General features: G+C 43.1%; 1 protein-coding gene across 1 annotated transcript; it reads right to left on the bottom strand.

The window, feature by feature from the left end:
• Positions 1 to 790: 790 nt before the first annotated feature.
• On the bottom strand, positions 791 to 4079 carry gpr78a (G protein-coupled receptor 78a). The gene is made up of 3 exons (XM_069704885.1): positions 3017 to 4079; positions 2724 to 2837; positions 791 to 1608 (listed from the first exon to the last, which is right to left on the bottom strand). Exons 1-3 carry the CDS (start codon positions 3766 to 3768, stop codon positions 1365 to 1367), a joined length of 1110 nt encoding a protein of 369 aa, XP_069560986.1. The 5' UTR covers positions 3769 to 4079; the 3' UTR covers positions 791 to 1364.
• Positions 4080 to 14047: the final 9968 nt, after the last annotated feature.

The raw sequence follows: 14047 nt of genomic DNA, 5'->3' as shown, positions 1-14047 counted from the left end.
TTTTAAAGAAACATGATTTCACTTGGCAGCCTTTCTCTGTTCTTAACTTGAGGAATCTTATTTAACATTCAAGGAGAGCTTCTGAAAGTCTGTAAAATGCCGGCTGAATTGACAGTGTCCTTCCCTCTGTTGGAGGTTTTCCTCCCTTAAAGAGGAGGTTTTTATTCTCCTAGCTTATGTGGGAATTGTTGAATTGTTGGGTTTCTCTGTATAAAGCTGTAAAGTTCTGCTGTAAGGACTTTAATGTGTTAAGTGCCATGAAATAACCTGTTATGTGGCAAACCTGCTAAAGTGAGCTCAGTGTGCTGACTAGAACTGAACTGACAGGATTCCTGGGAAGTCGTTTACTCTGCGTCCAACTTGTAAAAAAAACAAAACACAGATGGCGTCTAGAAGCCACGGAGGTAATGGGGCGGTGATGTAATGCAGGAAGGGCAAAGATGAGGCCCTTGGGAAGATCAACATTTATCCTCAGACGGAGGCTGTTATCTAAGTTATGAAGACAAACTATACATACATATATAATAGCAGTATAAGAACATCATTATTTTCAGTGGCTTTTCCACTTTAACTACGACTTCAGTTTTTATCTCCCACTCGTGTTACCTTAATCTTGCTTGTTTTTATTGATCAAGTCTGTTCGACTGTTTGACTCGTTTGTTAATGTGCAGCTCTTACGTCAACCTTTGTTGTGCTATATAAATAAATTTCACTTGACTCTTCGCGTGGACGCAGTAAATACGACAGCAATATTAACAGCATGTACTCATATAGCAAACTCAGTCTGTGGCAGTGAAGTTTATTTAAAATGTGTTTTTGCTGTGATATAACATCTTCACACACCCTCATACATTTCTTTTATTTTTTTACATTCTTCTGGTAACCGTTAACATAAACCCAAATTAGCTTCAGAACAGTCAGAAGAATGAACATTTGTTTTTTCCAGTTTTTCACTAAAACTTGAAGACCACTTCCGGACAAATTCAACAGTAAAATACTTCAGAGATACATTTACACTGACGACAGTGACAAACGTGGTGTTGTGGCTTTTTTCACGTGGTGCATCCTTGGCAACGCCTGGACAGGTGAACTGACACGCCCCGTGGCAACGGCACTCTGTCGAGTCCGGAGAAGGCCGTCGGCAGACATCGGAGGTGAGTGCGGTATCATCGAGTATACATTATCGTGTGTCCCTCACGGCTCTTCCGCCGGGTCCCGGTCCTGCGGTGCAGCCCTCTGTTAAAGTGTCCTCGAGCCAGGCGTTGACTTCTTTCCATCTGCCGACCCTTTGCACTTTAAAGACTTTTGACCTTCCCGCAGAAGGGATTGGAGGGTGTAATCGTTTAAAAACTGGCACATCTCGCTCAAGTAACCCTGGCGACACAGCTGTCATCCGCGGCGTCCAACGTGCTGCTCATGCTGTGGACGGACAGGAAGTACTGATCTTTTCTCAAAACTCGGCTGATGACGCTGACCAGGACCTTCCGGTACTGCTGCCGCAGAAGACAGTAGACGAACGGGTCGCTGGACGCCTTGGCATAGAACAGACACTTGGTGGCGATGCCCCAGTACCGGGGGATGTGCACAGATGGAAACAACTCCACCAACCTGCAGCAGGAAGACAAGCAGAGAGAGTAAATTCTCCCGGCCCCAATGTGCTATCCTTATATGTGAAGTTATGAAATACACAAGAGGGATCGCTTGGCTGTGCCCTTCCTCTGGTTTCTTCCTCTGGTTTCTTCCTCTGGTTTCACTGTTAGAGGTGTTTGGGGAAGTTGAGATTCGGAGCATAAATGATGTCATAAAGTCTGTTCAACCCCTAAAACTGACTTCAAATGTTGGAAGAAACTTTAAATGGCACGAATGAACTTCCATACAGCTGCCATTTTTTTCTTGTTGCACTGAAAAATCGTTTAAAGGAATCCTACAAATTTTAGCATGTAACTTTGCCCCTGTTGGCTCTTATGTAGACACCATAATGCTCGTCCAGTCTAATGCAGTCCATTGCAAAGCGTGAAATAGACACGCGTGTCCACTACAGAAAAACGTGAGATAGCTACGCTTTGGGCTGTCTAGGCGTGAGAGTTACACATTTTGCTGTCGTGCACCGACGTGTCTACGACTCATTTTGTAGGCGTGAAACTTACATGCTCGTAAGTGTCATGTGATGAAGGATCATGTGGTTTAAACCATGAAGTCTATTTCATTTTCCTAGAAATCGCTACAGGCCACAGCGGGTAGTAGACACACGCCCACTACAGTAAAACGTGTAACTGTCACGCCTTGACATCGCCAAGCGTAGCTATCTCAAGCTCTGCTGTGGTGGACGGGCGTGTCTATTTCACACTTTGCCGTGATGCCGGGTTGCCTTTGCAATATCCACTGTATCCAGTGTTACCCTATTTCAGCTTGTCACGTTGATGCAGCGAGCGACAAGCGATGACTCAACTTTACTGTAGATTGTCTTGCATAACAACTTATTACGAACAGTGTAAAAATACCACAACAAGCTTGAAAAGAAATCTCCACAGATAATCTACAACAACAAATCTAAGGACGCTGAACATTGCACGTCAGTGTGGTAATTCGGTGGAGTACTGAGGTGTTTTTGATTTTGTGTCTCTGTAGACCTGATGTCATACCACAGTAAAACACTGGAGTAGGACAGCAAAAACAAAGGGATGGTAAAAATAAACCCAAAGAGACAGTGAGCTGGGGTTTACCTCGTTGTGACGTAGGGTGAAAAGCACAGGATGAAGGAACCGATGAAGATGCAAATCTTTTTACTGGCTCGCTGCCTTCTCTTCTTCTGCTGAGCGAGGCACCGCTCCTTCACACTGACAGAGGAACAGAGAGATTCATTTATGTCTGACATGAATTATAAATTGCTGTGTATTAACAGTTTAAATAATTAATGTAACAAAACAGCCCTGGTGCAGTATTTTAGAGTGAGCTAAGAATTTTCTCCAGAAACATCTCTGGGTTTAACAGACTTCAGAGTTGCATCTCTTGATACCTGGGGTGAATATCAACCAGCAGCAGCAGAGTCTGCACAGTAATGACATCGATCCTCTTGCAGTGCGACCTGGCCACTCTCAAAACTTTCAGGTAGGCGAAGCACATGACGAAGAGGCAGAGCGCGAAGCTGCTGCAGTGGAACAGCGCCGTGAAGGTCGCATAGGCGGCCAGCTGCGTCCCGTCCTCCGCGTCCATGTGGACCGTGCACGAGGCATACGTGTGGCTGTATCCCCCCCACTCCATCATGAGCTGGGTCAGAGAGAAGGTTAGTGCGTGCAGCCAGGAGTAGGCCACGATCAGAAAAGCGTCCCGGTAGCGCATCTTGCTGGAGTAACTGAGAGGAAACACCACCGCTATCCACCTGTCCATGCTCAGCGCGGCCATGCTCAGCATCGCGTTAGAGGTGATGAAAGTCTCAGTGAAGCTGACGGCGTGGCAGAACAAGTCCCCGAAGGGCTTTGCTCTTTGGGCCACCCCGAGAAAAGTGGCGGGCATGTTGATGACAGTGAGGAGGATGTTGGAGAAGGATAGATTCAGGACGAAGATTCCTGGCACGTGGGATCTTAAGTCGGCGCTCTGGGTGAAACATAGCAGCACCGACAAGTTGGTCAAGACCGAGACGACAGCTATGATCACGATGGACATTTCCAGTAGGAACTCCGGTATGTTCATCTCTCGAGGCTCGGCATCAGCAGCGCTTGTGGGGAGGAAGCCGTGGAGAGTCCGCCATGCTCTCAACTCGTGCACCATACCAGCTGTGGTGGACGGTCATCGGCACTTAACCAGACGCGCACTTGTGAGCAGCCGGACGCGCGGAGAGAGCTGTCCAGTGCTGAAATGCCCTCCTGACAAACCCTCCTGTAAGTGCAAGTCAGACGGTGAGATATCCACAAACTGACCCACTGCTGAGTGTTCTCTCATTTCTCCCGTGATGGCAGTTGTTTAGCCCAAACTGGAAAGCTGTGCAAAGGATGACTTGTGCTTATCAAGTGGTCTCTCTGTGTTTACTCTCGATCATGCGCACTATCCAGCGTCTCCTCTCTCGCTGGCAATGCCGTGCGCTATGCACGTGCAGTTGGTAGCTGGCTCATGTGACGCTTGAACAATATTCATGCAAGCAGGAGTTAATATGAAAGATGGGGGTGTCGTGGTGTGCGCACATAAGTTGCCGTTTTGACCCTAAAAGATCAAATGTTTTGTTTTTGTTGCACAGATGCCGGTGTTAATGACAGGGAACAGTGCGCACGCGTGTGTAGAGCTGCTCAAACATGTTTCATTAATTTGTGATGTGTGTATTTTGTGCGTGAGAGAGTTACTCTTTTTATCCTTTTCTTTAACAAACAACATTTATTAAAACATCTTCCAAGTTGAGACCACAGTGAGAGTTTCAGTTCACCTCCCAAATACCAGCAGGTGAAGCAGACACACACACACACACACACACACACACACACACACACACACACACACACACACACACACACACACACACACACACACACACACACACAGAGAGAGAGAGAGAGAGAATCACTCATCTCCATAGCAACACCAAATCTCTGGTCGCTTCATCACTCTTTGAACTTCATCTTACTAAGCACTGATTTGTGTTGATCTCCCCTCATTCCTGTGTTTGCAACAGTGCGTTCATTTCAATACACTTTGCTTAAAACATCACACAGTGGCGCAACGTGCTGTACAAAGCAGGTCGAAGAGAGAGAACAGCTACATATCTATAAATATAATATATATATTTCACGCTCTAAATAATTTCTGTAAAGAAACACAATCACTTCCACCAGTTAGTGGAAACGACCCTGAAGTCGTTTTTTGTGCATCGGTGTGAGTTCTCTTTGGAAGATTTAAAACACCTAAAAACTCATACAAATTAAAAGAATAATAAAGTCAATACAAATTATGATGTTTTTATCTGTTTTATCATAATTCAATGGAAAACGCGTTAAGAGGACAATTTTTTTTCATTGTAATATTAACATAATTAATTATAATTGCTTACAGAACATAATGTATTTAATTTGACGCATGTAATGTTACTTATAATCACGTATTTTAACCCAGAACCAAGTAGGTTTTCTTTCTTGAACCTAACTACGTGGGTTTTCGTGGCTGAACGAGGCACCTTCCTTTTCATGGCCAGGTGAGGCCCAAAGTGACGCCGACACCCTCTAGTGGACCGATGAGTGTATTACACATTGTGATAGCAAAAACCCGCCCTTCTGTGTCGCCGAGCGAACATTAACGGTGAAGTATCTCGATAAAAAAAAAAAAAATGCTCCTTTGTAACTTCTACTCTTTTCAGTGGAAAGTGAATACACGTGATTTCACTTCATCCCTTCGATTATGTTGTTTTTATCTCTGCCCTTTTAAATCTCCCATCGATTTCACCTCTGCGAGCCTCCGAGCGTGAGCGTGTTGGTGTGTGAGAATGCGTGGGCAGCTTTTTCCTCAGTACGTAAACACACGCATATGTTGTCTGCAATGATCTGTGTTGCTTTTTCTGCCCATGTTCCCCAGATGTTGTTTACTCCAGCTGTCCCTAAAGGCTCTCTTTATATTCAATCATTCGAGTATTGCATCTCCAGTATATGCAGTAACAAATGTAATAACCTCCCATCCTGCTGTTCCTGAGCATGTCAACTTATTTGCTCTATCGCTATAAAAGGAAAAGCCCCTTCTGTTGCTAAGAAAGAGAGAAGAGAGAGAGAAGAGAAACAACAACGAAAAAAAGGAAGAGAGGGAATGAGAAATCAGCCCTCAGCCAGAAGGAAGCCTCTGATGATCACATGATTTCGGTGCCGGAGAGCCTTTTATGCAAGAAACCAGAGCGCTGATGGCAGGAGCACTTAGGGAAGTCCCGTTAGCAGGCGAGGGGGGTCGAGCCGAGTCACCCCGGAGCGAGCGGCCCCCGGCTGTATGACTATGTATGTACGCAGTGAGTATGTCTGCCATTACGTAACATCCCAGTTCCCACGGTCCGCAACACAACACGGAGCTCTCGCACCCCCTCAAGTTCGCCTTCATTCCTGTCTCTTTAAGTGAGGTAATGATTTTATTCTCCGTCCACCAGGCTATGCATCCATCTGTGTGCCCCCCCCCTCTCTCCTCCCCTCCCCCACCTCCCTTTCTGCCTGCATCCTCACCGCACGCATGTCATCCTCCTCGGTCCTCTGGATGCTCGCCCCCCCTCCCCCCCCGTTGTTTCCCCCCCCCCCCCCACCGCAGGTGAATTTGGTCTATTTTAAACAGGACACAACATTGGATCACACGCTGGTTCCAGCAAACCGGCTCCCCGGGTGTGCAGTTTTATTTACTGCTTCTACGGGCAACAAGCAGTGACGGAGGGAAGAGAATCGCCCCCTTTCTTTTGGCAGCTCTGACCCTGATCTGTCCGCTCAGTTAAAATTCAACGCTGCACGACAAAGACCCGGGAGCGAGGCGTTTGGTTCGAGGTGTTAGTAGCATGTCGCCCGCATTGTAGTACAGCTGCACGGCGATGTGTCAGGAGAGGAGCAACAAGAGACGTGATGTGAGGAAGAGTGGAACCAAAATGTCATGGCTGAGTGTGTGTGTGTGTGTGTGTGTGTGTGTGTGTGTGTGTGTGTGTGTGTGTGTGTGTGTGTGTGTGTGTGTGTGTGTGTGTGTGTGTGTGTGTGTGTGTGTGTGTGTCGAGTCTACAAATAGGTCTCAGGCCTTTGAGCTACAGAGCAAATGCTGCGCCGAGAAAACGTTAACTCACATAGACACTCACATGTCCAGATACACACACACACACACACACACACACACACACACACACACACACACACACACAGTACGGGGAGCTTGACTGGAGAACGAGTGTGTGCACAGTGTGTGTGCTGCTGATGAAGTCGGCGCTCTTTTTCTGGCTTGATAACACCGAACAGTGTTCTCGAAGGTGAAGGAGAGAAACCAGCTCTGAAGGAAACATAATAATTCGCTCCATAAAATGACAAAACATAAAGATCCACAGAGCTCAGATTTAGGCCGGCCTACCCAGACCTAAAGGACAGGAAGTACTAAACACGCTAGCTGCGATTAGCATATAATTATTTATAATTTTGATCCCCACATATCTTATTGAACTATTTTTAGAAAACGCCGTGAGAAATAGGTTTTAGTTTGTCTGTGTGCAAAACAAATGGTTGCGTTTTATCCCAGACTGATGAACTTCGATTTGACATGCAGTGCCTTTGGAGCTTTGGGTTACGTTGGCGAGCTTTGGATTTGTGTTGTCTCTTTTTGAAATAGTAGTATTTTTGTTTTGAGATCATTTTTATGTGTGAATAATTTGTTTGTGTGTTCTTTTTTATTTTTTTACAGGTTTGCTTCCCTAAAATTGTGCCTTTAAGAACAAAGTGTTTTGAATTGAGCAGATCTTGTGTGACTCCATCGCTGCTATCTGGACAACATCGGTAGAAATATCTCGCCATTTACCAAGTATCCTGAAAGGAAAAGAAACGGAGTGATCGATGGTCCAACCGTCCAATCAGCATCCCTTGTTCAGCTGCCATCACTAGCACGAAAAATACGTCTTGCCATCGACTCAAAAACGCTGTTGTTTTTCTATCAACCATTTTCTTTCAGTTTATTGTCCACTGGGCTCGTAGTTCGATTCGTTTTAGCTTTTTTTAAAGGTGAAAATTGTGTTTGATTGGCAGACATTGGAGAACATATGTTTAATTTCCTTAACACTCATCCAAGATGACAGTTCCTGTTTTCTTTGGCTGATGGGTGCTCCAGATGTCAGATTTTTGGAAATATCAAAAGGACACTCCCGACATGCTGCATCCATTAACGGCATCATTGCTTTGCATCTTGGAAACAACATGCGTGACCACTGCACGTCACCACCACCTGATTGCTTTCCAAAAGAAAAACTAGAGCAAAGTTTATCAGGGTGACCGATCTGAAATATAACCGACAAGCCAAAAGCAAAAAATATTCAAGACGAGAGGAGCCTTTTTTATTTTCTCCAGCGACAGTGAAATGCTGGTCTCGGTGTGTGCGTGACAGATTTACCCACAAAATACGGAGTCCTCTCGCTCGGGCACAGCAGGATCTGTTCTCATTAGGAGATTAAACCAAACGAAAGAGTGACAGCAGGAGGCAATTACCCCCGTTTCTTCCAACACCAAGACTGGTTCCACACATAAACACACACAGGAAATTAACCAACTCACTCACTTACTCTAATATTGTCTACGTGAGAGCGCACGCTCACGCCCACGCAGAGGTCATGAGATGAAGAAATGCAGCTGAATTATTCAAAATCCAGAAGAAATGCTTGCGTAAGAAAGAGGAGGAGATGAGAGGAGTGTGGGGGGGGGGAGGGATGAGGGGGAGAGGCTGTAGACTAGATTTATAAAGAACGAGAGAGACAGGGAAAGTGAGCGTTGAACACATGAGTCAGCAGAATGCCAGAAAAAAAAAAAGAAGAAAAGTGAGTTGAGAGACAGGAAGAGGCTCACAGGATTTAGCTATCACTGGAGCCCTGACAAAAGAATTTCTGGGCTCACTTTACTGTGTGACTGTGCGACTATTTATGCGTGTGTGTGTTCTTGTTTTACATATGTTGTGGGGACCTAAAATGATGTAGCCACAATACCACAATATGAAGACTGGCCTGTATTTTTGGGGGGGAAAAAAAAGCAAAAAGAAAAGGAAATTCTTCCATTTTCAGATAACGATTTTGGTTAGGTTGGATTAGCTTTAGGTAAATATAGTTTTGATTGGGGTTAGAGTAAGTGCCCGGAAGATTAATGTAAATCAGGGTTGAAGCGATGGAAACCCTCTGAGCGTGTGCATGTCTTTCATTTCCGAGGTCGGGGGTACGCGAGGCCATCCAGTTCTGAGGAATGTCTGTAAAAAACCGCAGCAAAGCGCCGGCTTCTGTGTCTGTTTTGAAAGTTTTGCTCAACAGTTTTGCTTGACTGAAATAATTTTACATCTCACAGGAATAGTTCAACAGTTCGGGAAAGAAATATGCGTGTTCGTGTTCCTGCCAAGAGTTAGTTGAAAAATAACTGATGCCGTGCTTTGCGCTACAGCCAGCAGGCAGTTAGTCTGGTCTAGTTGTTTAGGTGTATATTTGTTTCTTAGCTGTATATATGTCTATTTATTTCTGTCTGTTTCTGTGTGCTGAAAGAGAAGCTACAACCTGCAGTCAAATTCCTTATATGTGTAAACATACTGTACCTGGCCAATAGAGCTGATTCTGACTCTGAACGTTTTTAAAGAATCTCAACACTAACCTCACTATGAAACGTGTTAATGTGTACACAAACAGAAAAACTAAAAGGAAACCTTCAGAGAATTACCACCTGAATCTGCAGCTCGCCTCTCAGTAAGCTCCCGCTAAACGATTAGCCGTCCTGGCCGCAGCGTTACGATTTTGTTTTATTCTCGCCGCTTTCAGAGAGTAAATCTCAGAGCTGTCAGGAGGCTGTTTTCAGTGGAAAAGCTCTACAAGACGAAGAAGAAACACACAAAAGAGGACTTTAAACTACTTTCTCAGCACGAAATGGTCCACATAGACGAACTCGTAAACTTCGTTTTTAGCATCCCGATGTTTCCTTGACCAGCTGGTAGAGATCAAAGACAGTGAATACTGAACATCATGCTCAGAGCTCACTGACTAACTTTACAACACAATGCTGGCAGAATAAGAAGAAAACCCCTCAGTGCTGAGGTGGGAGTATTGACGCCTTGAAGTCACACCAGACAATCGCTTAAATCAGCTGCTTTCAATCAAACCAAATGTCATTCAGGCAAAAAAAATTATAATAAACAGTTTGATCATGAAAGTATGATTGCTACGACTCATTTATGAGTTGGATGGAAGTAAAATAAAAAGTTAGAGTAACTTTAATTAAATAATATGACAACTTATATCACAAAAAGGTTTGAATTAAGTTGGTTCAACCTAATTAAGCTTTTTATGGTAAAAAGAAAAACCCAAGATGACTAAACTAATTGGGGTAAATCCAACTCAAAAAGTCTCATGGGATTTATTTAACAATTTAAAAAGATGCATGAAAATTGTTACCGCAATTTTAAAGAGTTGAGCCGATGTATTGAAGTGTAGAGTGTCCTGTGGACAGGCAGAATAACGTCCAGAGAAAAACACTGGGAATTCAAGCCCTCATTAAATCTCCAAAAATGATGCGGCCGTTGGTTGAAAATATATTTTTCTGAAGTGGCTGTCAAAAGCACATAATTAGAGTTTTCTTGCATGTACAGTTTTGCACTTGAATGCAGCGTAAAACAATTTATTACACTTGGGGAAGGAGTGTAGACTTCAACACAGCAACACATGGATGTACTTAGCTTTTTCCAGGACTAATTGCCCGGTTGTGGAGTTTCATTGTGTGAAAGATGTGGCCCGTAGCTGTATGTGTTGAGGTTGTGTGTGTCGACGTGGGAGGTGTGTTGAAAGACTTCCTGATTTTCTCTCCAAAAACTTTGCTAGCTTTCTCTTGCTGTCCTCTGACAGTCAGTTGCCCACAGTAGCTCTGATCAGCAGAGCAGCGAGTCAAACCGTGAGAGGAGGCTTCCAGACAGATGGAAGTCGTCGGGGCCTGTCCAACTCAAACGCCGCGGTTTAAAGTTTTTTTTTGGTGTTTTTTTTAATTGAGTCCAAGCTGTCTATCGCTCAGCTGCCATACCAAATGCCCCAATCTGTATCTGTTAACTCACCATCCTCTGACTGTACGAGGACCCACGAATCCAAAATCAGGAGGCTTTTCTTTCATTATGAGAGATTACCGATTCAGTATTTGTATCCCTCTCATATAGCGGATGCTTCCAGGGCCGGTTCACTTGATTAACACATGAAAAGCATGCGTACTGTGTTTGTTTTCAAGCGTCAGAGAGATGATGCTGATGAGCATCCATGAAGCGCATTCAAAATGTCATCGGCCTCTCAGGTCACGGATGACGCACAGTTTTGACATTATGATTCTCCCTACTATAAATGTCTGCTCGTCTTTCTCTCTTTCTTGACAAAACATTCAGGGACGTCATCACCGTTTCTTTTTCCCTCCGAGAACACGTGACACGGCAGCTGAGGGTCCATTATTCTCCACGGCTGCCTCTCCTGGACGTCGAAGGTCACACCTTGAACTCTTTCAGATAGTGAGTGACGAGGACTAAAAGCGTGGGTAGCATTGAATGAACCACTGGAGAGGAGCTAATCAAAAGAGAGGAAGAGGAGTGAATATGACAAACAGGAAGGCTTGAAGGCCAAATGAAAAATAAAAAACTGTCAGTATTTGTGTACTAAAATCCCCGGAAACATTTAGTGTTTATTTTATAAAATGAGCTAAATGTGCAAAAGTCAAAGTTTAAAACAAGAAAAAAGATCCCTAGCTATTATTTTTTCAGAGTTTATTACTCCCAAACTCAGATATCAGATTCAAATTGAAACCTGAAACAGTGGGGGGGAAAAAGCAGACAAAAAGACAAATATGGCAAATCTCTTAGATAACTGTTTGGTTTGTGTGTTTATGTACGATTTCATCATTTATAGTAAAATAACTGACTGAGAAAATAGGGCCATTACATTTCTGATGTAACACAGAGTCGATCACATATGTTTGTCCGAATTAAAAACAGTTCCTAGAGAGGAGAGTCAAGAAAAACAAATACAGGAAGAAGCAGCCATAAAGAAAACCAATAGAGCAGTCAGCCCTAAAGCAAAATATTAGGAACACCACTCAGTATAACTCAGTGCAGTTTAACAACACTACAAATTACAGTCTCAATGAGCATTGAAATAAATCAATAACTTAACATTATAAACCTGATGAAGGGAAGATTTATTGCTGGGCTGCTGTATTATACATAATGTTTTAGTGGTTTCCATCTCATGGCTGATCACAAGTCATACGAAATCTAACAATCAGTGACAAGTCCTCACAAGACTATAAAAACTGATACCTAAATACCCTAAATCTGCTTATTCTGCCTCCTTTAATCTAAAAAGTATACAGTTGTTTAACCTTAGTTGGGTAAATATCATCAGTATCAGATACTTCAGCAATAAATGTGACTTTTCATGGTAAAAGTATTACACCACATGGTCCACAAATTACAGCAATCCTTGGACTGGATGGAGGAAAACCCAGGTTTGTAGATCCCACGGGAGATTTAACAGTTAATAAACTGTTCTGCCAGTTTATAATGACAGATCAGGCGTTACAGTAGTGTATTTGGGCATTTAAAGAAGTAAAGCACTTCTCAATGCAGATCTATACGAGAATCCTGCATGCAGTTTGAAATGCTAAAACTGTGCCTCCTACTTTAACTTCAAAAGTCCCCAGTCAGAAAAGCAGGGTTATTTATAGACTGCTTCAGTAGCTCTTCATGTGCAGTGTAGTCTTATAATTTGAGCATCTGAGCAATTGCCACGTCAGGAGCAAATCTTTGTACCCGACACGCCATCTAGTGGTCCGTTTGAGACTTTAAAAATGGGATTATTAAAAAAAAAAAAAAAAAAAAAAACTTCTTTCCATTTGGCCTCAAGATGGCAACACATTAAGCAAGTTATACATCTTGAACTCATCTACAATGTAAACACGAGGGGCTGATGTGGAAATAGATATATGTATAATTGTATGATGGAAACAGGTGGCCTCTGTAATAGATAGATAGAGATGTTTATATTTGCCTGAGCTCAGAGACTGTTTTAATGTCTCTATAAGGACTAACAGCTGCGTCCTCGGTCTGCTCTGCTGCTCTGCTGTACGTAACAGCAGAAAACACCAAACACACTCAAACAAGTGGGTCAGTGACACACACACACACACACACACACACACACACACACACACACACACACACACACACACACACACACACACACACACACAGTCAGTGCAGCTCAGAGGAGCCAGTTAAAGGTGGGAGAGATGTAATTTGTCCACAATGGGAGTCCTTTTTCTTTTTGTGGTTCCAGTGGCTTCTCTTTTCTTTTTGTTCCCCCGTTTTTGCTTCTGTCTTTGTCGCAGCCAACAGTAACACGGTGCAGACTTTGCTCCGATGAGCAGGAAGGATTGTCTGTCTGGGTGCGCTTTATGAGCTGTGCACAACACAGGCACACTTCAAGTGGGGGGGTCATTTCTTCTTTTTTTTTTTTTTGTTTCATCGCAGGAGGAGACATCAGTATCCTCACATAGTACATAATGTCAAGCCACTGCGACTAATTCATTCACAGCGGAAATTTCAAATCAATTCATCGAAAAAAGAAAATGCTGCAATTTCAATTAGCAAATAAAACATCCTGTAAAAAGACAAACCCTGATCAAATATAGAATCAGTGATCACAAACTTGTCGTTGAAACGAGTTACCGTGAAAGACAACGGCTACACAGAAGAAACGCAATGTGAAACAGGTGATGTTGAAACTGAAATTATTTTTCTGCTCAAAATGTAAACAAATTAGAGAAGACTTCTTCATAAATTCACCCAAATAATCACAGCTGCTAACAAAGTAAGACATTTTTCAGAATTGTAAGATTTTATTAATCTCTTTATTACTTTATCATTTATATTCTATGATTTACTTTTTAATCCAAACGTCATGCCAATAAAGGGAATTGAATTGATTTGCAAATCCTGTTAACTAGTTTGTACATCAGGGAATAAACCCGCCACATTAAAAACCTGCTGAATCATTTCACTCTCACGTGGAAGCACTGCGGTCTGTTTTCATTTTATGAAGAGAAAAAGCAACGACCTTCCCTCTTCCATCACCACAGACATCATCGGTGAGAGTTTGTTTTATTAAACAGAAAATAAGTTAAATGGACTTCATCGTCCTGCATTTTTGCTTCTTCGTTTTGCATTATGATCTCGTGTATTTTGGCTGATTAAAAAGCACAACAAAAACTTGAAAGTTAAAATCTCACTTTTGATCACCTGAATACCAAAACCAGCGAGCAGGCAGTCAACTTTAATTGCATTTCATGTTGCTTTGAAGCAAATGCGG

This window comes from Brachyistius frenatus, unplaced genomic scaffold (genome assembly GCF_029030835.1).
Source record: "Brachyistius frenatus isolate BFR_SWC_R1_liver_20210118 unplaced genomic scaffold, ASM2903083v1 Contig_53, whole genome shotgun sequence".
In the NCBI taxonomy this organism is placed as follows: Eukaryota; Metazoa; Chordata; class Actinopteri; family Embiotocidae; genus Brachyistius; species Brachyistius frenatus.
This window is presented reverse-complemented; position numbering and strand designations above follow the sequence as displayed.